The sequence below is a fragment of the Melanotaenia boesemani genome, chromosome 14, assembly GCF_017639745.1.
Source record: "Melanotaenia boesemani isolate fMelBoe1 chromosome 14, fMelBoe1.pri, whole genome shotgun sequence".
NCBI classification, from domain to species: Eukaryota; Metazoa; Chordata; class Actinopteri; order Atheriniformes; family Melanotaeniidae; genus Melanotaenia; species Melanotaenia boesemani.
In genome coordinates this window covers 19,037,083-19,058,823 of record NC_055695.1, presented here as the reverse complement: position 1 = coordinate 19,058,823, position 21,741 = coordinate 19,037,083, and the positions used below count along the sequence as shown (strand labels likewise).

The window sequence follows — 21,741 nt, the reverse complement described above, 5'->3', positions numbered from 1 at the left end:
CTCTTCCTGCTTTCTCTTCTGTGAGAAACTGCATGCTTGTGCTGACTCGCTCTCTGCAACTGCTACCAGACCAGAATGAAGAAAAACTTCTACCAAACAGAAACACTAGTCCTGCTGTCTGATTAACAAGGCTGAGGCACAATCTTTCTCATATACAAGAAAATTACAGTTTTAATTACCTGAAATAGCACCAGAATAAAATACTATATATACGAAAACATGGCCAACATCTGACAGAGGTGATCATAAGTAAAGTGCTGTTTGTGTGTAATTGTGTGTGAAGACTGTAAAATTGTGTAACATTAGAAGGAAAGGGGTTCAGCTGTGATATTAGACCACAAAGAGCTGAGTGCCGTCAAAAGCTTTGTCGCTGATGTTTAGATAAATTAGGTAGAGAGGCATTTCTTGTGAAGTTGTGAATAGAATGGATTTTTTTTATGGTAATTAGCTATAAAATGTGTGCCCATTGAGTATTAATTGTTCAGTCTGGCTACTTGTCTGGCATTTGTCAGATCTACATAAGTGCCAGATAATAGATAATACTTTCTTCTAACAACCAAACTAAATGTAAATGTGATTGTGTTAAATCAGTTTGTGATAATGTCTCATATCAATTTCTGGCTTCTGAATCTGATCAAGACAAAATCATATGATGGCAGAAATTGTGATATCAGCAAACATTTCATCGTTATCCACTGAATTAGTATAATATTGTAACGAGATCAAAATCGTTATAATTTATACCCCTGTGGTTACAGCCCTTAATCATAACTAACTTCCCAGGGATCAAGAGTTCATATTGAAATGCCAATTTACTAAGTTCACGCCGCAGTCTTTTCTCCATCTGTTTGCTGCATATCATGTTCAAAATCCTGGTTTTATCTCAGGTTAAAAACATAAAGAACAAAAACATACCCAGTTCCATCTATGTTGAATCAAAGATGGGAAATTTTTAAGTCTGACTACTTGAGTTAATGTTGCATTTAATTTAAAATTAGATAATGTCGGACAGCATGATTGTGTAGACACAAGTGCAAACATCACTTATGATTATGCTTATGTCCATCTGCACTGAAATACAGTTTACTGCAGCAGAAAGTGGGTCCAATGTAAGTTTCTTGAGGAACCAGGTAGTTATTTCTAGAGATAATGCAAATTTTTTAGAGCGTTTATTACTTTGCACTTTGAACACCACAAGCTAACTACCAGACTGTTTCATTAATTCAAGAAAAGACAAACATCTATATGCTTGATATCTTCCACCAAAACAATCAAAATCACTCAACACCACAAACTGCATGATTAAATTTGCTTTTGCCTCACAAATCAATGCAGAAAGTAGACATTACTTGGCTTTGACAAGCCCTGTTCCACCTTAAAGGTAGAGCAACACAACAGTATTTATTTGCTAGAGATAATTCCTTGTGGTATGTAGCAAAGAACAGAGTCGACTGTATTGTTTTTTTGTTTTTTTTTATGAGTTAATCAGTTTTGGATCTCATGTAATTATAATAGTATGTGCGTGTGTAGTTGTGCCAGTGACATATTTGGTGGCATGAACATGTTTGACCCCAGATCACATTAAATTTGATAGCACTTCCTGTCTGTGATTTAATCCAATTGTTGTAAGTTTAGAAAAGTAGGAAGGGTAAAAATGCAAAAGGATAAATTAAAGCTGTGGCTAAGAGGACTGAGAGAAAATCGATCAAGGATGCCCTCTGCCTCTGCAGTCATTTGAATAATGTGCAGACAAAAAGCTAAAATCCCAGTACTTGGATTTAGTTTGATAGCCTCTCTTGTTGCGAGGAATTAATGACTCTCGGTCCTGATCAGGAAGTAAATCTCCACATACTTTTCAGTTTTATTTCACAGTAATGTGGCCAAAAATAGACCTTTAGCCAGAAAAGCCATATGTGGAATGTGGTTTATTCAAAGTACAAAATGGTGCTGAAAAGCAAAAACCCATGATTTATTAAAGGAAGTTCTTGGGAAAATATAACACTTGGAATCTGTTGAAAAATAAACAGATTTTTAATGGGAACTGGCCAGAAGCTGTCAGTTTGATACTAATTGCAAGATAACATGACGAGCAGCTATAGTAAGATGCAGGTACAGCATTTTCGTGTGTGATCTGTCACATCTCCGTCCTCTCCGGACCTTTGATGCCTGAGCTTTCAAGTGCATGCTTTCAGATACATTCAAATTAAGTGCATCCCAGGTCCCTTGATGTGTGTCAGTCTGTCAAATTCTCTGGTTCTGGAAGACAGATCATGGAATGAAAGGAGAGGCGATGAAGTGATATATTTTTCCCTCCATCAGCACAGTTCTGGTCCCTTTGGCAGACTTGCTGCCACTCCGCTGCTCACTCTCCAAATGCAGTATGTGTGTCAGCCCAGCTCAGAGCTGCGGTTGCAGGGCCAGACAGGGAGACGGCCTTGGACTTTTCTGGTCAGTAGAGGTTGAGACTGGGTTGCATCTGGGACCAGTCACGCAATCACAATGTATGTTGAAGAGCTGTGCATTTCCTCTTGGCATCATCATTACTTTAGAAGGTTGGAAGATTAACGGAGACTGCTGCCTATTACTTTTTTCCACAGTATTCAGTGTGAAGAAACTTTCCCAGTGAGTTAATGTAAATATATTTTATGCATCTTACTTTTAAGATGTCTGACATAAACAAATCTTTATTTACTGAAGAAATCTTGCCATGCAAAAGGTCAACTTCTGGGGGATCTTTCTGAACAACTTCTAGTTCAGGCATAATATGTAATTTTTTTTTTCCAGTTGAAGCTGATTAGATTATAGTGGTCCAAAAATGTGTGCTTCTGCCTTTGTGTGTATGCATAAGCTATAGTGGAGGTCTTGAAGCTTGTGGTCCACATTTTCAAGAGATGAGATCATCATTTGTGGTGCTGGATTTTGGCTATGTGCCATCTTACTGGTAGATTGGATAGCCCTAACCTGAGACCATTAGGAAATGCTACTGTCCTACTTTTAAATATGTTGTATCAGTCTTTTTTCAACTGGTTTTCAGCTGTACTCCAAAAATTGTCTTAAAAATGACATACCAGTTAGATTGTTTTTAACCATTTCTGTGCTGTGAACAAAGAAGCCTCTTGCCTGCATAAGGGCTCACTAACTCTAAATGATGTGTCACCTGTAAACTGGTTGGACTGGTTGCTCTTTGTTATGTGGTTACCTGTTATATGTCTCTGTATTCTTTTGCTAGACTTTGAAGATTGCTTATTCTTATTGTCAACAGGATCTGCTTTTGTTTGAGCATGTTAGCTTATAGATGGAAGGGCCCCCCTCCCTATGTGTAAAATGTTTGGTTAACGATTGTGGATGAAGTAACAGGCCTGTAGAGGTTTTAAAATGTGCTATTGGGTGTATGGATCCATATCTTCAGTGGATCCAAGTTAAGTTATCTGACTGCATCTTAAAAGCATTTGTTTTTAAAACAGATTCCCTTCTTTAAAAACGACAAAAAGAACACCTGCCATCTTTTTACTGGTTAAAAGACAAAGACAATAGAGACTGTCTTTTGTTTTTTTTAACAGTATCCTGAATTGCTCTGATTTTAACATCAAAGTGAAGATTATTACCAGTTAGGCTGTTTACTTGGGATTAGGTCAGTCTTATGGTCCTTTTTAAATAAAGAAAACTTGTTTTGTTTAGACATGCCTGAATTTGCCCCTCATGTACATGTGAAGCTCTTGATGTAAGAAATAATGAATACATTTTTTATTCTTCAATCCAACAAATAATGTTTGGTTTTTAAGAAGGAAAAATCTGCTCCATAATAAATACCAATACCATGTACTTTTTTTGGGGGAAGATTAACCACATAAAGGCTGATACTGTATCTAGATTTAAATGGTTCCAAACATGAGACCCCTCATGCACAAAATACATGTTGACACTGTATGTTAGTGTAAGAACATCCTGGAAAAAGGTAGGAGCTGAATACATTGTACTTTTTCAGCTGCTAATATTATCTATACAGTAGCCTTGTGACTTGGTACACATTTCTGCTTCCCAGCCTCCTCCATGCCACTTTGTCTCACAACTTCAGACAGGAAGTTCCTATCATCCGGAACCCTTTAACAGGAAGCAGCTACGACACATGAAGTAAAGGCAGTAGTTCCCTCTGCTGTTAGCTTAGAGCCTTGAAGGGTGTGGATAGACCAGAGTACTGTATTGTTGTTCAGGAAGTGCAGAGGAGTAACTGGCCATTCTGTCTGCTGATCTATTGTTTATCTCTTGTGTATCAGTGAGTGGGTGGCATTGTGTATAAGTCTGGGAAAAGCTGGCATTATGGGTTTGAGTCACCATGTCATGCCCATGAGTCATAAATGTACTCAGACCAAATATGTATACTCAATCTATCCATTTGCTATACCCACCTATTCCAGTTGAAGGCTGTAGGATATGTATACACTGTTTACAAATACATTCCTGTAATCATACAAGTTAGAATCTTACTGGAATGCAGAACATGGTTCTCTTTTCAGGCCACGCTCATCTTACTTGTAGCAGCAGACTGTACACCTCTTCAGGGTCTATTCATGGTACCAAGACCACACCGCAAGCTGGGGTTTGATGTGGTACTCATTTAGGCATGGGTGGAGCTGCTTTAAATGTATCCAATCTGGTAAAACACAAGGCCACGTGAGTAGCTAAAGTTGTACTAGTGGTACTAAAGGGGTTTTACTACTGACATGTTATATATGTGACATTGCTCTGTACTTGAACTAGCTTAGTTAGTGATCACCTGTGTTAATGTTTAGACTTTTTTAGGCTTCAAAAAGGCAAATCCATTTCTACTATTTTCATGTGTTTGGATTCCTTTTCACCTTCTGTTAAGGGATAGGGACCTTTTGTTAATTCACCAAAAATGTAAATTGTGCAGGAAAAATAAAATTTGACTTCTTTATTGGTGCATACTTGCATATTTCATATTGTGACCTGCAGGGGTAAGTTTTATTAGATGGGCCTTCAAGTATGATGTATACTCAAAATGTCCCAGTGTGGCCTCTGATGTTCAGACTAAACAGGTTCTAAAGTTCAGAATAGTTTGAATTCTTGTGCTAGACATAAAACAAAACAAAAAAAAGTTGTGTGTTTCTGTGTGAATTGTGGCATCTATGTGCTGTACAGTGACACATCATAACCTCGTTGTTTTGTTCCTTTTGTGGAAGTTGTTCCTGTTTGCAGATACAGATTGTCTTTGCTTCCATGCATGTGTCAGTATTTATAGATGATTTATCTAAAATACTGATGATTGTGCAATATATTATAAAACTAAAGTAGGCACAGATGTTTTGCCCTGTAGAGATTTGTGGTTCTTTGTATAATGCTGATAAAGTTAATGATGAGGGGTTAACATTGTTCTGTTCCTTCCATATAGCCGGGAAAGCATATCACAATAAAACTTAGTTCATGGATGTTTCTGATTTGCTTTTCAAACTTTAGCTAAAAATAGAAGTAATTAATTACTGTCAGTGATTACAGAAGTCCTCTTTTCCCTCCTAACCACCACTACCATGACTTTATTTCCATTGTGCTGTCATCACACACAAGTTAGTTTCCACAGCAGTTGAGTTGCAGCTTTTCTCTGATAATGGGCCAGATAATTTATAACATTGTTTATTGTCTTTGTGCAAATCAGTAAACCTTCAAGAACTGTAACTAGCAATTAAGTTTTTTCAAGTGGATCCCAAAATAATCAAAACACCAATTCCTCATTTTTTTTTTTTGTTTTGTTTTAAACACAGCCCAAACATCTTCCATTTAAAATGATAAATAACAGAACTGCAGCAAACATTTAGCATATTTTCTTGTGCTGTTACTCCTAAAAGACTAATTACTTAAATCTTCCAATTATCTAAATTTTTATATCTAGCCTGCAACCAGAGTATTTCTAAGTCACAGTGTTCAAGACACAAAAATATAGCAAACAGTAATTATCTGGAACCCTTGTTCAAGTGTCACTGAAGTCCTTATTAAACTTCAGAGAGTCCGTTCTTTGTTAAACCATTCAGATGGGTTAAGCTCCAGGGTTTAAATCTCAATGGTAGTACATACTGGTGACCTGATGAGAAGTCAAACATAGAGGAGGAACTGTGCAGAGACGTGGCTTAATTCTGTCACTGCTGACAACATGTGATACTACCAAAGCACTTTTCACATTCAAGACAACAAACAGTGATTATTCTTTTACCAAGTACCATAGATGCTTTGCAGCCATGACACTTTATTACCACTTGGATGTCCAGTTGTACCTGTAATTGACAAATATGTAAAATCAAGTTGGGCTGAAAGATTCAGTTTTTTTTGCAGCTGAAAAAATAAGCTCATCCACCAGGAAGTTTCACTCTTTTTTTTTTTGCACTGGCCGTTACTGTCCACTGAATGTGGGAATGGTCGTTGTGGCACTTGGATTGTTTAGGCTTTTGTGGGTGTATCCATGCTGTAGTGAGGTGTCAGTGTCAGGGCCTTGGCAGCGCCTCTGGAAACACTTAACTGAAACACTTTTGAGAAGCAAGACTAACGGATACAGCCAATGTTACACAGCTATACTAGATTTTTTTTTACAGAGAATAATAGTTTTCTTGTCTTTGATTTGTCCTACTAGTAGGAGTGTTGAAATTATGCCGAAATTAGCAACATATGACAACTTTCAGAGCACAGAAAGTTGTCTGTGCGACGTTCACATTAAATTGTTTCCATGAACAACCTTGGATGCTTCATACAACTATTTGAACATTTTTTTTTCTTCTTTTCATTTTTGTGCAAGTTTATACTAAAACTTATGCAACTGTTTAAAGATTTTTTTCTGTTTTATTTATGCCTTCTCATGTCTGTCTTGCTTGCTTGTTGGGGCCAACAACTTATAAATCATGTTTTTTAGAGGCACACCCCTACTTTGGTTTGTAGGAAGTTTGTGTGTGCATGTCAAATGGGCTAAATGTGGATGTGAGACTCCATACGGACTGTTTCAGTAGAATTGTAGAGGGAGCAGAACTTCCTGGAAAGCTAGCTCACCAAAGCAATAACGAAACAGTCAAAACAGCAATGTTGAGATGCAAATAAAATCTGAATCGCGCACATATGATTACAGATTGCTGAGGCCCCACATGCCCCCCTTTTTTTCCTCTTGTCTTCTAAACCTCTTTCTTCATTTTCTTTGTTGATTATACTTGTGTGCAAACCTTATTTCGTAAGAATGCAGATTAGACCGTGTCTTTCCATGGGTATGCTTTGGCAAGCCATTGATCTGCTTCCTCATACCTGCTGAGCCTTCCAACCAATCAGAGTGACTGCTGATGGGCATGTTTGAATACGAATGATACTATGAGATGTTTAGAATTCCCTCCGTGGCACAGCAAACTGGGCTTCCCACAGATTTCCCAGGGTTTTGTTCTCCTGCCTGCAAAGGTTTGTGGAGGCAGGGGTTTCAGAGAAACACTGAGGGAGAAAGCCCAAAGAGGAGTTAGAGCTTTGTCTGTGCAAGTTGAGGTTAGACGGATGACAACTGTGGTCACTGACAATTGAGCATCTATTTCATCATCTACAAACAAGCAACAGCTATTGCCTCATGGGTCCCTCAAGTATAAAACTTTTTAAAATCCTATTTTGCTTTGATAGCTTTAGTGTCCTATATTAAAATTAAATAATAGAATTAAAAGTGATTTAAAAATTGTCAATACTGCATAAAACAAAATGTCAAAATTGAGATGCTGAAAAAAATGGGTCAGCAGTTCATTGCAAAGAATCTCCAGTAGGTGTGTGTTTGTGTTTGTATGTACGCTGATCACTGTGTCAAATTGACTCTGCAACTGCTTTAGAAAATACAATACGGCTCCTATTTAACATGCACTGAGTCAACTTCCCCTGCGGTGGCCTTTTGTTGTTCGTGTGTGTATCTGTAACCATGTGAACATGCACATCACGAAGAGAGCAAAGACTGCCATTCTGTTACCGTATCAGTGCAGTAATCAGGGCCCCTCACTAAGGCCTGGTGACTGGGTCCTCTGTGCCTCTGGTGGGTTAGAATTTGTCTGAGAACTGGAAAAAAAAAAACTACAGTCCTCTGTTTTCCTGGTCTGACATGGGCATACAGAGGGGTTGGCCTATAGGCTCATTTATCATTACTGGCTAGGGATTGACTGATATGGATTTTTTTAGGGCTTTTTGTTTCTCATCAGCCTTGGCTGATGACTGATATGGGCTGCCGATTTTCTTGAGCCAATATTTGGAGCTGATACTGCTTTTGTTCCCTCATTTTCCATCATAAAAATGACAATAACAGTGTTCTGAGTCTCATTTTTTTGTTGTTGTTGTTTTTGTTAAAGAAACATCCATTAAAAATGAAAGTCCTTAATCCTCCCAGTTTAGGAGGTTAGGTTAAACAGAGGTATTGATACAGTTGAGTGAACTGTGACTCCTCCTCAGTCTACTCAGAAGTTGGTCCTTTTACCGAGGAATTCCTATTAAATAACATTAGTAACACGTATGAGGTGAAAAGCAGCCGCTGTACGTTAAGACAGCCACAGATGAGTGAATAGCTGCTGTTCTCTCATCTGCACCTCACAGAAATGCCCACTTTTAACTTTACCTTAAGATTAAATCTGTATTGGTTAATATATTCTGTGCTGAATCTTTTTTTTTTTTTTTTCTTTTACATTAGTGCAAACACATTCACCCTAAAACATACCCCCTTCTGCAGTTTCAGCTTAGTTTTTGTTGTCAGGGAGATTTGTTATTGTTGACTTCAGTAATGCTGAGAGAGAGAGAGGGGTGTTTAGTTTGAAGTAAACTTCACTGCAGATTATGTTGTAACTCTCAGATGTGCTTCCATATATGGAGTGAAAGCAACAACATTAATAGCTGAGCTTTAAGACATCATACGTGAGCTGCAAGATACTGAAACTTTTTGGGGGCACAAGTGAGTTTATTTAAACGGCTAAGAAGTCTAACCTGATTTGTCATCCTGCACATAACTCTGCGGTTTAGAGCTGTGCAACTATCTTTCTTCCTCTTTTCAGCTTGATTTGGTTTTTGAAGAAATTACCACATTTTTTGTTGTTGTTAAATACATTAAAAGTAAAAAAAAAAAAAAAAAGTTGTTGAATGTATGAATTTATTCTCATGATAAATATATATTGTGTTTTTATTTTGTTTGTCAGGCATTTGGTAACGCCAAGACAGCCCACAACAACAATTCCAGCCGCTTTGGAAAATTCATCCAAGTTAATTATCTGGAGAGTGGAGTGGTCCGAGGGTAAGTAATCAGCACCAGGTATACACAAGTGTTATGTATGTTTTAGCTTGGAAAATGTACTGTCATTGCTATATCAACATGCAAAGTACTAATATAGCTCATGCAGTTCATGGTAGGGGGACAGACTGTTTTTTATGGCAGACATTTTGACTTGGAGTTTTAATAAGGGCTGCATTCCACAAGGAAGTCGCTCTGCTTTTGTACATGCTCTACAACTAAGCAGCATGCAAAGGTGCAATTGTGTTACCCGAGCTTAACAATACATACTAAAGCATTTGTTTGTGTATCACACATCATATATAATCTCAGTGTCATGCATCCACAACTCCAGGAAGTAATCTCTTTTTTTTTTTTTTTTTGTGAGCTACTCAGCAACATTGAAATTATTCTTATGTTGTTGATCATCCTGTACCTTATTATATGGATATTCTACCTCTCAGTAGCCAAATATCTTCCTCTTCACTCTTTTTATGACTGGTCATGCAACTCTTTCTATGCACAGTGTGTATGTGGACTGAAACTTTCAACTCCTGACTTGCTCTTCCTTTTTCTTGACAGTCATTGTCTAGTTAAGAGCAGCATCAAAGTCTGGTCAGCTGTGTCACTTCCTCATTATGAAAAGAGAACAGCTGCTCAATATGGTGTCTTTTAAGAAAACATGGTTTTAAATGTGAAAGAGGTGATATCTTCTCAGCTCCACAGTAAGTGGGCTTCTTAATTCTTCCTAAAGGCACCTGGTCATGGTCTATTAGAAGGGTATTCAACTAAAATCTTAAGAGGTCCAGTTAAAAAAAACAAAAAAAAAACACAAACTTTGGAGCCAAGGTACAGGAGATCATAATAACAATTTTATATATACAGGGCAGCACTGTAGCTCAGGGACTGTGGCGTGGACCCTGGCCTGCCCTGGACTGGGTGGTTCCAGTGGTGGCTCCCAATGTGGTCATAGGTGGATTGGCTTCCAGTGTGAATGGATCCCCAAGATATCGTTTCTTCACAGCAGTATCGAGCCAGATGTTTGCATTTTATTATTACTTTTATACTTACTTTAAGTTCAGAGGAAGTTATTGGTAATGGGAGTTCATGTTTGTACAAAATGGGGTATGGGTGGGCGGGGCGAGTGTACATGAAGTTTGGTTTGTATGTGTGTGAGTTTGTGTGCGAATGTGTGTGAACAATTATGAGGTATGCCTTTTTTACTTTTTGTTATATTTTTTAATCTGTGAAGGCTTTTAAATTTTGTATTCAATATGCATGATTTATTTTTATTTTGTACAGCACTTTGTGTTGCCTTGCGCATGAAAAGTGCTCTAAATAAAATTTGATTTATTTATATATATATATATATATATATATATATATATATATATAAAATAACAGTCTGTTTATGCAGTAACATTGTTAATCTTAAGCTTCAATTAAAATAAGACACAGCTGTGAGAGAATCAGGGGGGCTTCATAACAAGCCCAAATAAGCAACTACACTCAAGAAAACCAGCCCGATATTTGCAAGCGACTTCATAGAAAAACATACACAAAGTGTCATATAACAGGCAAGATTGGAAAAACTGCTGCCTTTTTCTGGCGCAATCATCTGTTGTTTTATCCAGATGACTAGTTACCTGCCTCTGAAACTCTCATCTGTAGTGCTGCAAAGTTTACCGCCAGCAGCTTCACAGACTTAATTGGCTGAGTGTATCACGTGGGATGGCTTAACTCAAACGAAATTTGTCTGCGCGTTTCCTGACCACTTTCGTGAGGACTACAAAAGCTGAGCCAGTTAAAATAAAAACACACCGTCAGATTTTATATTTTAGGTCCGGGTCCTAATGAGACAAGTTCTGGGTCCGGATCCGCTTGTTAGTGACATCTGGTCTATTAGATTTCGTACCCTGAACAGGGTCTGTAATTTAGTCAGCAGAGTCAGTTTTAGTTAGCTAAAGGTTCTTTTGGCTAAAACGTGAAAGTTGCAAGATAATAATATGCAGACAATGTTTTACTCAAAGCAAAGTGTCTCATGTAGTTCACCACGACTGTTCAAGCTAGTGTAGCTTTCTGTTTCTTAGCGCTAAAGGACTCAGTGCTCTGACCCAACAAAGGCTGTCTGTCTATCCATTTCCAATGACAGCCATTCAGACAGTCAATAGAGGAGGTTAACAAAGGGGAGGCTGCTGTTCTGCTTTCCTTTGCTTGGACTAAATAACTGACTGATTAGATGTTTTATGTTCTCATTCTGGGTCTCTGTACAGGAAAGCTTTCCTCACTAGTGGCAAAAGTGAGATAAAGCAGAACCAGAAAAAGGATGTGTGTGGAGGAGATGCGAGAGAGTGCCATCAGACTAGTTAACCTAAAAAATATCCCATACTTATTTATCTGGGTTGAGCCTTTGCACCTGCACACAGTATGATATACATCCCAGTCATATGAGTCAAAACACCTTTTCCCTGAATTTTGTGGTGTCACACTGGGAGAGATGTTTCCCTTTAAGATATTAACATAGAAGTGAACGCTGGACAGCTTTGAACTGATTTGCAGTGGGCCTTCTTTCCATGGTGACAAGTGAACCAGAATCGTGTCACCAAAATGCTTCTGTCAGCATAACTGAACCACCAGATCCTCTTGCTTTTGGAGCCAAAGGTTCAGTTTTTTTCACCATTATGTTTATAGCTGTATGTCTGTGGCTTTCCTGTCATTTTGGAGCACGAGACAGATTTATTTCAACAACTGCATATATGCTGCGCCAAATAAATAAATAATTTAATGAATAAATAAACTGGCGTGGCCTGTATTTTGATATTAATTACAAGGTGTGTTAACGTTTTTGACATGAATGAAACATGCAAAAGATGCCTTCATCTGGTTCTAGAGATATTTCTCCAACAGACTTAAGTAAGTAATTAAATTGAATCTTTAACTTAACCCAGGTGCACCTCAGGGTTGTTTTCCCAGAAACACCAAATACCTTTTCAATATTTTAAAACTGCAGTACTGTTAGCATTGTGTGTAATTGAGTTTTGTGTCTGTTGCCACAACACCTGCAAGACATTACACCCCAACATCACAGAACATTATCTAACAGTTACATATGCTGGATGCATAAACTTCTTAATCTGCATATAGTTAGGGCTGGATTTTTTGTGGATGGACACAGTTGTGTTTCTCACAGCATGGCTCTATTCTTAGTGTGTCATGAGGACTGGCGTCAGTGTTGTTTTTGCTTGGCTATAGAAAAAACAAGTCTGGCATATAAAATCTGATTTAGACAACTTTATTGCTTTGGCCTGGCATACTTAGTAAATACCACTGCTTTTAAAACTGCATACCTCATGACTGCAGTGAGTGTGTACCTCTATTCTCAAGCCCCTGCAGTTGTGTTTTTAGTCTTGTTAATGCGTGCTGCACTGCAAGCGTGTGATATGCTGCCATATACATCCGACAGTATCTGAACGTTTTGTTCACTGTTTGTTCCAACCATCTGTCCTCATTTCCTCTCCTGCTCCTCCTGTATTCTTTACTACTAGCCCACTTTCACGCACACACGCACACACCCACACACCCACACACACACACACACACACACACACACACACACACACACACACACACACACACACACACACACACACACAGAGAGAGAGCTGACTGACCTTGAGTGTTAAGTGATTCATCCTCATTGCTTTTATTACTTCTTTTTCATGTCCTCTTTACTATTCCCCTTTCTGTCTTTCAGGGCTGTGGTGGAGAAGTACCTCCTGGAGAAGTCTCGCCTGGTTTCTAGAGAGAAGAACGAGAGGTGAGGAGGAACAGGGGGTCTTGCCCTTTCACCCCAACTGGGCTTCAAGGGTCTGTCTGCGTAAACATTAGGAGCTTCCCTCAGGAGCCTTGATGGTTAAGAATGAGGTCCAGCCGAAAGCTTTAGTCTAAGTTTAGATATTCATCTGCTTAGACACTTACACACACTCTAGCACTGTAGATTTAGTTGCTAAACAACCATAAATGTTTGCTCATATAAATGCCTTCTTTTCTCATTACTCGTAAATCCTCTGTAAACGGAGAAATGCTACCCACTGATTTGCCACAACTCAACAACATGAATGTCGCAGCAATAGATCATAAGAAAACCAACATAACTACTTAAAATTTGTAAAGCCATTTACATTGCTTTGTCTAAGTTAATGTCACATACTTTTAAGTCAAGTCTTATCTGTTACTGTATAAGGACCAAAAAACAAAAAGGGTTGACTTTACTGTCACTTTCCACGTGTTGACACACATGCTTTCTTCTAGTCATGCAGCCCGTTTTGTTACTCATAGCAACATTCACTTGATGACCAGACAGCTTGTCTGTTGCTGTTTGCATGACTAATGCTGATACAAATATTTGGTAATTGTGAAATGCAGTCAGGGGTGTGACCAGTAGGGTCCTTGTCTGCATGATGAGAAAGTCAAAGGAAGAAGTGGATTTTGATTAGCACCAGCTTAAAGTGCTACATCATTAACAGCAATGAATAAACCTGAGACACAACAAGTTGAGTCTCAGGTTGTCCTGCTGTTGGATGTGGATACAGCAAAACTTTTGAGACACAAGGTTGTAAAGATTTCACAGTTATACTAAAGCAATTTTTTTTGCTTTTATGTTTGAAATCAGAATATTAAAATGAGCTGCTCATAATGATTAAAAACATAAAGTAGTTGTTTTGTGTGGGAAGAAAATGACTCATTCATTCATTAAGCTTGTTAGATACTCTGGATCAGTTTTTTTAGATACTTTTGGATTAGCAGAAATGCAGAATTGTCAACTTTCCGCTTCAAGCTTTTCCACGTAAACCACGCCGCCCTCAAATGTCCGACCAATCACACAAGACTTCTTGGAGCCCCATGAGGAGAAGGTTCTGCTCAGCTGATGCGTCAAGTCCCAACCACCTCCACAAGAACAAGACCAACGTTCTTGTGGAGTGTGTAACAGGCTTTAGTTTCCTGTCTAGATTTTCTCCACTAGGTTTTTATTTACCATTTCCATAACCGTTCGCCCACTGCCAGCCTGCAGATCTCTGTTAATCACCCTGCCCACAGTTGCTGTTGACGTTGCATCTTGCCTGTTTAGTCAGGGAGAGACTACTGCATGATGTTATTCTTGGTGACAAGTGGAAACTCATTAATCTCATGTGCTTTGACAGCAAAGCTCTGTGGCCTATCTACCTGCTCACTGATAGCACAAGTGGAAAACTAATATAAGCATCGCTGTTGTGTGCTTTTTTTTTTGTTCTTTACAACGTGTTCATTCTTCCTTTATAAAATATGTTCATACTCACTTATAACTGTTTGCCACATAATGAAACTAAACAAATAAAGGATGTCAATAAGAAAACATTAATTGAGCTTTATGCTTGTGAAATTTGTTTTAATTAGTGTAGAGACAGCATTTTACAGTAATAACAAGCACTATCTAGGCTTGCATTATGTATGAAGTATATGTTTTATTTCGTTGTTTCCAGGAACTATCATGTGTTTTACTACCTGCTGTTGGGTGCCTCAGAGGAAGAAAGAAAAGAGTTCAAATTGCTGCCACCTGAAGAGTACTTCTACCTCAAGCAGGTACAGTTGAGTCCAGCTGCCTAACACAATTAAAAAAGTACTTTTAGCTGTAAACCAAGGATTTTAGACTGTACATTTAATTTAATTTTGCCCTGTTCAGTCCTCTCAGCCCACGTCATACTCTGTGAAACATGTTAATGAAAGATAACCTGATGCATTTTGAGATTTGACATAATAGGTAACTATATGATTAACTGAGTGGATCTGGTATTTACTGGGTTGCCAAGCTTCTGAATAAGCTGCTGTATATTCCTGCAGCTTGCTTCACACATGTGCATTGCATTTTAATGAAGCAGTCTTTGTTCACTAGCTTGTTTTGATTCCCCTTTTGCCTTCTCCTTTTCATTTATCCTTTCTCTTGACCTTTTTTGGGGACTTTTTGTTTTATCTCATTTTCATACCTTTATACCTCCCTACCAACTGTTCATTTTATTATTTTCTTTTTACAGGAAAACTTTAAGATAGAAGATGAGGAAGATTTGCGTCATGATTTTGAAAGGCTGCAGCAGGCAATGGAGATGGTTGGCTTCCTTCCAGCCACTAAGAAACAGTAAGTGAATCAGTAAACATGTTCTTTGTAGGAAAGTGCCCTTTCCTTTAGAAATGTTGAAGTAATTGTTTAAAATTTATGTTAAAAGGCATGTCCGGAAAGTACAGGTTTCTGAGTTGTATTGGTTTAAGCATTGAGTCACATTACTAAAATACAACTTATGACAAAGATGCTTTTTAAGGAACAAAAATATGTGCATCAAAAGGCCAAATATAGCAGCTGTGTAATCACAACCCTGCAGAATGCCTCTATTGAGTTTACAACTTAGTCAATGTAAAGAGATGATCTTCATGAATATTCATGCGTCACATGACTGTCCTCTTTCTGCTGATTTTGAGGTATGTAATATTCATTTTTTTTGTTGCAGGATCTTTTCTGTGCTTTCTGCAATCCTTTATCTTGGCAACGTGACATACAGAAGGAAATCAACAGGACGAGATGAAGGGTTAGATGTTGGGCCACCAGAAGTCCTGGCTACTCTCTCGGACCTGCTAAAGGTAACTTATGCATCTCTGGGCCTCGCTGCTTTAAGACAGCTCCTTTCACACATGCTCTCAAGGCTTGAAATGTTTTTGTGATGTTTCTGTAGAGTGGCATGTTGGAACCCGAATGTCCCCAGCATTTCTTCTTGTGGAGTCTTCTAGTGTTTCCACCCTTTTAGTAAAATCACTAGACTAACTGTTAACCTAGCAAGTTTGCTAGTTAGAGTGACTATTTCATTGTCCTTTCTTGCTCATCTGTTTTTTTCAGTATGTTGTAAAGGAAACTGATTTCCACAGCATAATGTGTACATGACATTTGACTTCTTTTGCAGTCTAAACAGACAAAAGTCTAGATTGTCCATACATTCTGTTTATGTCTGTGTATGTGTGCAACTCAAAGCATTAACCTGCGGGTCTCCCTCTCAGGTTAAAGAGGAGTTGTTGGTCGAGGCGCTGACAAAGAGGAAAACAGTGACAGTCAATGACAAGCTGATCCTCCCCTACAGCCACTCTGAGGTGAGCTGCAAGCACTAAAGTATTTCTGTAGCCTCTTGTTAGTCTTTAAAGACATCCACAGCAGAAAATCTACAGAAATGTCCAGCTCAAGTGGACAATGGAGACACATCACAGCTACAGTTGTAGTAAAATGTTTTGTGGGGATCACTTTCAGAATAGTAATAGAGCTCTGATCAAGTCCTCTCCTCCAATATGCTGAAAGACGGATTAAGAACACATGAAAGCTAAATCATACTTCATTAAAGTTTTGTTTTTTATTTTACTCTATATTATTTGGGTTAATTGATGTTGTAAAAAGGATTTTCCATACATACATACAACCTTATCTTTTTTCCATCAGGCCATTACAACCAGAGACTCCATGGCCAAATCTCTCTACAGCGCCTTGTTTGACTGGATTGTCCTACGCATCAACCATGCACTGCTCAACAAGAAAGACATGGAGGAATCTGTCCCTGTAAGACACAACCACCCACAATTACCCAGACACACTCTTGGATGGTTAATTGATGCATGTGAATGAACTTTTTTTTTAATTAATTTATTTGTTTTTTTGTTTTTTTATCATTATTTTCCCAGTGCTTGTCAATTGGTGTACTGGACATTTTTGGTTTCGAGGACTTTAAGACCAACAGCTTTGAGCAGTTCTGCATCAACTATGCGAATGAGCAGCTGCAGTATTATTTCAACCATCACATCTTTAATCTGGAGCAGGTGAGCAGTTTAATTTGATTTCTCTCTATCACACCCTGAATAACACACCCCCACAGCACTGGCTGCCTTGGAATTCACACTTTTGACCGAAATGATGACTCATCCCAACATTCCCTAAAAGGTTATGTGGAAAAATAATGTCATATATCATATCACAACATAAAAAAACAATAGGGGGGTGAATCAAAATTATTGCTATAGTATTGAGTGAAGTGCTGCTTTGTAAATATGTTGCATCTCTTTTGCACAGAAAACAAAATACTTATGTTAAGTCAGTTTTTGCACATTTGTAATTTATTACTTTTGGCAGTGCTACAGGAAGTACACAACCACTGTATTTAAGTAAAAGTATAAAAAACACATTCAAAAATGTACCCATGGTAACACTGGCAAAACCTCATGTTAATTATTTGATAGCTTATTTTTGTTTTTATTGTGTTTACCTTCGGTGACATAGTTCACACTTGAACTTGTGATTCTTTGAAGCAGAATGAAGTTTTTTGGGGAGTTTACCTGCAGAGTTAAATTCCATTAACAAAGTAACACAGACGACTGACTTTGTCACTGGTTAGTGCTGCTGCTACTGATACTGTCACTGTGTGTGTGCCCCACTCTCCTTGAAGGAGGGTCCAACATTACCTGCCTGCTTTAGTGGACCAATTCCCCTCTCGTTATTAATCATGTTATTCCTCCCAGGGTCCAAAGACATGCATGTTTGGTAATCATTGCTCTAAATTCTCCCTAGGAGTGAGTGTGAGCGTGAGTAGTTCGTATCTCTGTGTTGGCCCTGCGATGAACTGGCAACCTGTTTAGAGCGTATCCCACCTCTCGCCTGCTAATTGCTGGGATAGGCTCAAGGTTCCCTTTGACCCTGAATTTGACTAAGCAGTATAGATGAATGAACGAACAAACGACTAGAAGCACTCAAAGCGCAGACCTCTGTCAAGCCATTGTAATTTTTTTCCTCCAATAATTTTAACCATTATTTATGAGTCTGACATTCTAAAGGCAAAATTATATCTATTTTCTAATAGTCAAGAATCTTTTTAAAAATCCTGGATCCAGGTTGTGATCTAGATCACCCCCAAAATCTAATCGCTTGTTCCTTATGCCATTTCGGAGATTTCCTAAAACATTTAATCAAAGTCTGTCCATAACTTTTGAAGTTATGTTGCTAATGGTAAGGTAGACAGACAAACCAGCGCTGCTGAATGAATTACCTCCTCCTTGGAGGAGGTAATAAAACCTGCATTGAGAATGAGAACTAAATATACGTAAGTATAGATACATGTAAAACATACTTTAGTACAGTAACAAACTACTTGTCACATTCCATCACTGACTTTTGAGACTAGTTGGTATTATTGAATGAATTTATTTCACCAAAAAGCTCTTTCCTCCCTTATTCAGGAGGAGTACCAAGCAGAGGGAATCACCTGGCACAACATCGACTACACAGATAATGTGGGCTGCATCCATCTCATCAGCAAGAAACCTACTGGCTTGTTGTACCTTCTAGACGAGGAGAGCAAGTAAGAGCACCTGCATGCTTTCCTTCATTCAGGTCATAAGGCTGCAGAAAGGAAAAAGTGTTTATTTTGATCAAGTTGAAGCTGCTTGTTTAATCTGATTTTCTTTTTCTGTCCACCCTTCTCTCATCTTCCTTGCACTTGCATGCCTGTTCTTCAGCTTTCCACATGCCACAGATGAGACCTTGTTAGCCAAATTTAAGCAGCAGCACCAAGGGAACAAATACTTTGTACCCACACCAGTCATGGAGCCCGCCTTTGTCATCCAGCACTTTGCAGGGAAAGTAAAATATCAAATCAAGGTAAAGAAAATGCATATTTTTATCAAATGTAAACAAAACTTGCATTTACTTTAGCATTGTTAATTATTTTTGTGAATGTGCGTACTCTTTTTTTTTTTTTAACATTTTGTACATCTTGGACTTCACCAGGATTTCCGGGAGAAAAACACAGACCACATGCGCCCCGACATTGTAGCACTGTTACGAAGCAGCGACAGAGCTTATGTGCGGCAGCTTATTGGCATGGATCCTGTGGCCATGTTTCGATGGGGCATCCTGCGAGCTACAATCAGGGGTATTGCTGCTTTCAATGAGGCCGGTCGCTCCTGGGCAGCCAAAAAATCAGGTACACTACTTGAATCAGCCCCAAATCAACTCCCAAGATAATTTTTGACACCTGAAAGAAAATATTTTCTAGCCTACTTTTTCATTATTTGCAACTTTCTAAAAACCTTAGTCTGAATCTCCTATTTAAAGATGCCAGTAGTGCATTAGTTTGAATAAAGATGGAAAGACTATGCAACACAGCTGCATTTGTACCACAGTTTCAAAGCACTGCAGTTCTTTGTAATTAGTGTTTCTTGTCAGTCTGTGGGAATAAAAAAAAAGCCACAAACTTAAAGCTTTAGAAGTTTTGGTATTTTCTCTGCAATAGTCAATCCTTCTGATTGTTTTGGTTCCCTCAGAGGTAACCCACTGATAAGCCCACAGTCCTTTTTTATGTGGATTTAGAAAAAAGTGGGGGGAAAAAGCAAATTTAAGAACAAAAATGTCTGTAGTCACGAGACTCTAAACAATCATTCCACCCATAATTACAATGCTGTTTCACTCTTGACTGACGTGGCTTTATGCTCGTTTGGTGTTGTAGGTGTTATCCGTCCAGTCTCCAGAACTCCTTTAGGAGAGCTTCAAAGGTCCAATGCCCCAATAGAAAGAATGTACAAGTAAGTAATGTACATAACTGTATATAAAACTCAGAAGCTTGTTATACTTTGTGTTTCGTGTTTGGATTGGTTTACTTACCATCAGGTCTGTTTTTCTCTGGAGGAAGTCTGCCTGCCATGGTACCTGTGGATGTGGCGACAGACTGTTGGTGCTGGTTCCTTTGTGGTTAATAACTTCATTCAGGCAGATTTTCTTACATTTTTCATGATATTCACCCTCTTCATGTATTGCTCCTTTTTGTCTTATAAACCACACAGCAATGTATTTCCTGTTTAATTCCCCTTTTTAAAGGCAAAGGAAATTTTTAAACCTGGTATGCTGTGGATCTCCACATTTATCCTGTGGTGCTGAATGAGATGAGGAAGGATACTTGGAAACTATTCAACTTAATTGACCTTATTTGATCAGCATCTAAAAACTAATCTTTTAGCGTCTCACAGACTTCCGTCACCTCATCTCAGTCAGCCAAATCCTCTCCACCTTTTGGTGACCCCAGTGTATGCGGTTTTCTGCTCTTCCTCTCCCCTCCACAGACGAGCCTCTATGCTCGATTTCTACTTTGATCACTCAGAGGAGCGTCCTTTAGAGGCCTTTGAAGACATCTTTGCTAGCTATGAAAATAAAAAGTAAGTGAATTTGGTGGAAACGAGAAAGAAGTGAGAACACGAAGCCAAGCAGGAAGGAATTAGCTTTGTTTAGAATAATAGATATTGGTTTGCCTTATTTTCTGAGTTTGCTCTCATTAAAAAAAATGGAATATTTCTTAATGTAGTTAAATAGAAATTGTGTTTTCAGTGTTTTGTATGTGTGTGTGTGTGTGTGTTTTTTTTATTTTTTAAGTTAGGTTAAATGTTTCAATGTGCTTCTTTAAATATGAAGCTCTAGTCATGGAGGAAGTTCAGTCCAGCAGAATAACACGATACCGCAAAGCTGCCCTTTAACTTGCATCCCCTCTTTCCTCACTGCAGTCCTTCTTCCCTTTTCTATAGTTCACTAATCCCTTCTTCTTCCTCATGTTTATTGTTCTTGCTTTGGAGAGCAGAAAAGTATTTGTGCAGGGCTTTTCTGATTATAAACTCAGATTACTTCTATCAACTATGGAAGCTTGGAAACACTCGTATTCGTACATGTGCAAAGATGATCAAATAGACAAAGATAATTGTGAGAGCTCTCTCAGAAGAAAATCAAACCATGATGTTATTTTTGGATTCTTGAGCCTTGATTGTATACCTCCTGTTTTCAGATCTGAAATTACTGCTTTTTAAAACCATTTTTAAACCAAATAAAGTTACTGATTTTAATCCTATAGTATATTTTTATCTTTTTAAATGGTAAAAGTCCTTTCCAGATCTGCAAACACTGAGGTGTACTAATTTATTAGGGGCTTTTCCTTCACTGCCTGACCTCTGTTTTCATACTCATTCTTGGTAAGTATGACAACATGATGCATGGACTATCTCTGGGGCACAATTAAACTCACCAGGCCCAGTGTCCAATGTTAACACCATTCTCAGTTAAGATTACAAATATAAAAACCTCACCAACAACTTACAGCTACATAAAAGCCAGTAACAGTTGCAGCATGGAAGCAGATGGCCAGCCACGCCGAACGCCACCTCAGCTCTGCATGTTAACTACCACAGTGGCAGGCATATGTGTGTGTGTGTGTGAATACAACCCTTACATGCGCCAGTCTCACTTCCTCTGTGTGTGGGAAACATTTTCTGTTCTTAAAAAGGATGAGGCAGCATGGTTGGGTGGTCTACTGTGTCTTGTGGTTTCCTCATACAGGAGCAGTGGGAGAAATAATTTTGAATGTGAAACCTTCTCTTGATATCAGACC

General features: G+C 38.4%; 1 protein-coding gene across 7 annotated transcripts in view; it reads left to right on the top strand.

Annotated features, from left to right (window-relative positions):
- The window catches only part of LOC121652892 (unconventional myosin-IXb), a 57,706-nt gene that overhangs the window by 23,941 nt on the left and 12,024 nt on the right, over nucleotides 1-21,741 (top strand). For 5 of the 7 annotated variants that reach the window (XM_042005995.1, XM_042005999.1, XM_042005996.1 and 2 more), the window contains 13 exons: nucleotides 9,192-9,286; nucleotides 13,017-13,079; nucleotides 14,782-14,881; nucleotides 15,331-15,431; nucleotides 15,799-15,928; nucleotides 16,340-16,429; nucleotides 16,770-16,886; nucleotides 17,009-17,143; nucleotides 18,554-18,675; nucleotides 18,833-18,974; nucleotides 19,104-19,299; nucleotides 19,822-19,897; nucleotides 20,432-20,524. In XM_042005995.1, the coding sequence (XP_041861929.1) occupies nucleotides 9,192-9,286; nucleotides 13,017-13,079; nucleotides 14,782-14,881; nucleotides 15,331-15,431; nucleotides 15,799-15,928; nucleotides 16,340-16,429; nucleotides 16,770-16,886; nucleotides 17,009-17,143; nucleotides 18,554-18,675; nucleotides 18,833-18,974; nucleotides 19,104-19,299; nucleotides 19,822-19,897; nucleotides 20,432-20,524 (1,460 nt within the window). The remainder of the gene's footprint in view (nucleotides 1-9,191; nucleotides 9,287-13,016; nucleotides 13,080-14,781; nucleotides 14,882-15,330; nucleotides 15,432-15,798; nucleotides 15,929-16,339; nucleotides 16,430-16,769; nucleotides 16,887-17,008; nucleotides 17,144-18,553; nucleotides 18,676-18,832; nucleotides 18,975-19,103; nucleotides 19,300-19,821; nucleotides 19,898-20,431; nucleotides 20,525-21,741) is intronic. The other 2 variants (XM_042005998.1, XM_042006000.1) reach the window with 1 other exon arrangement.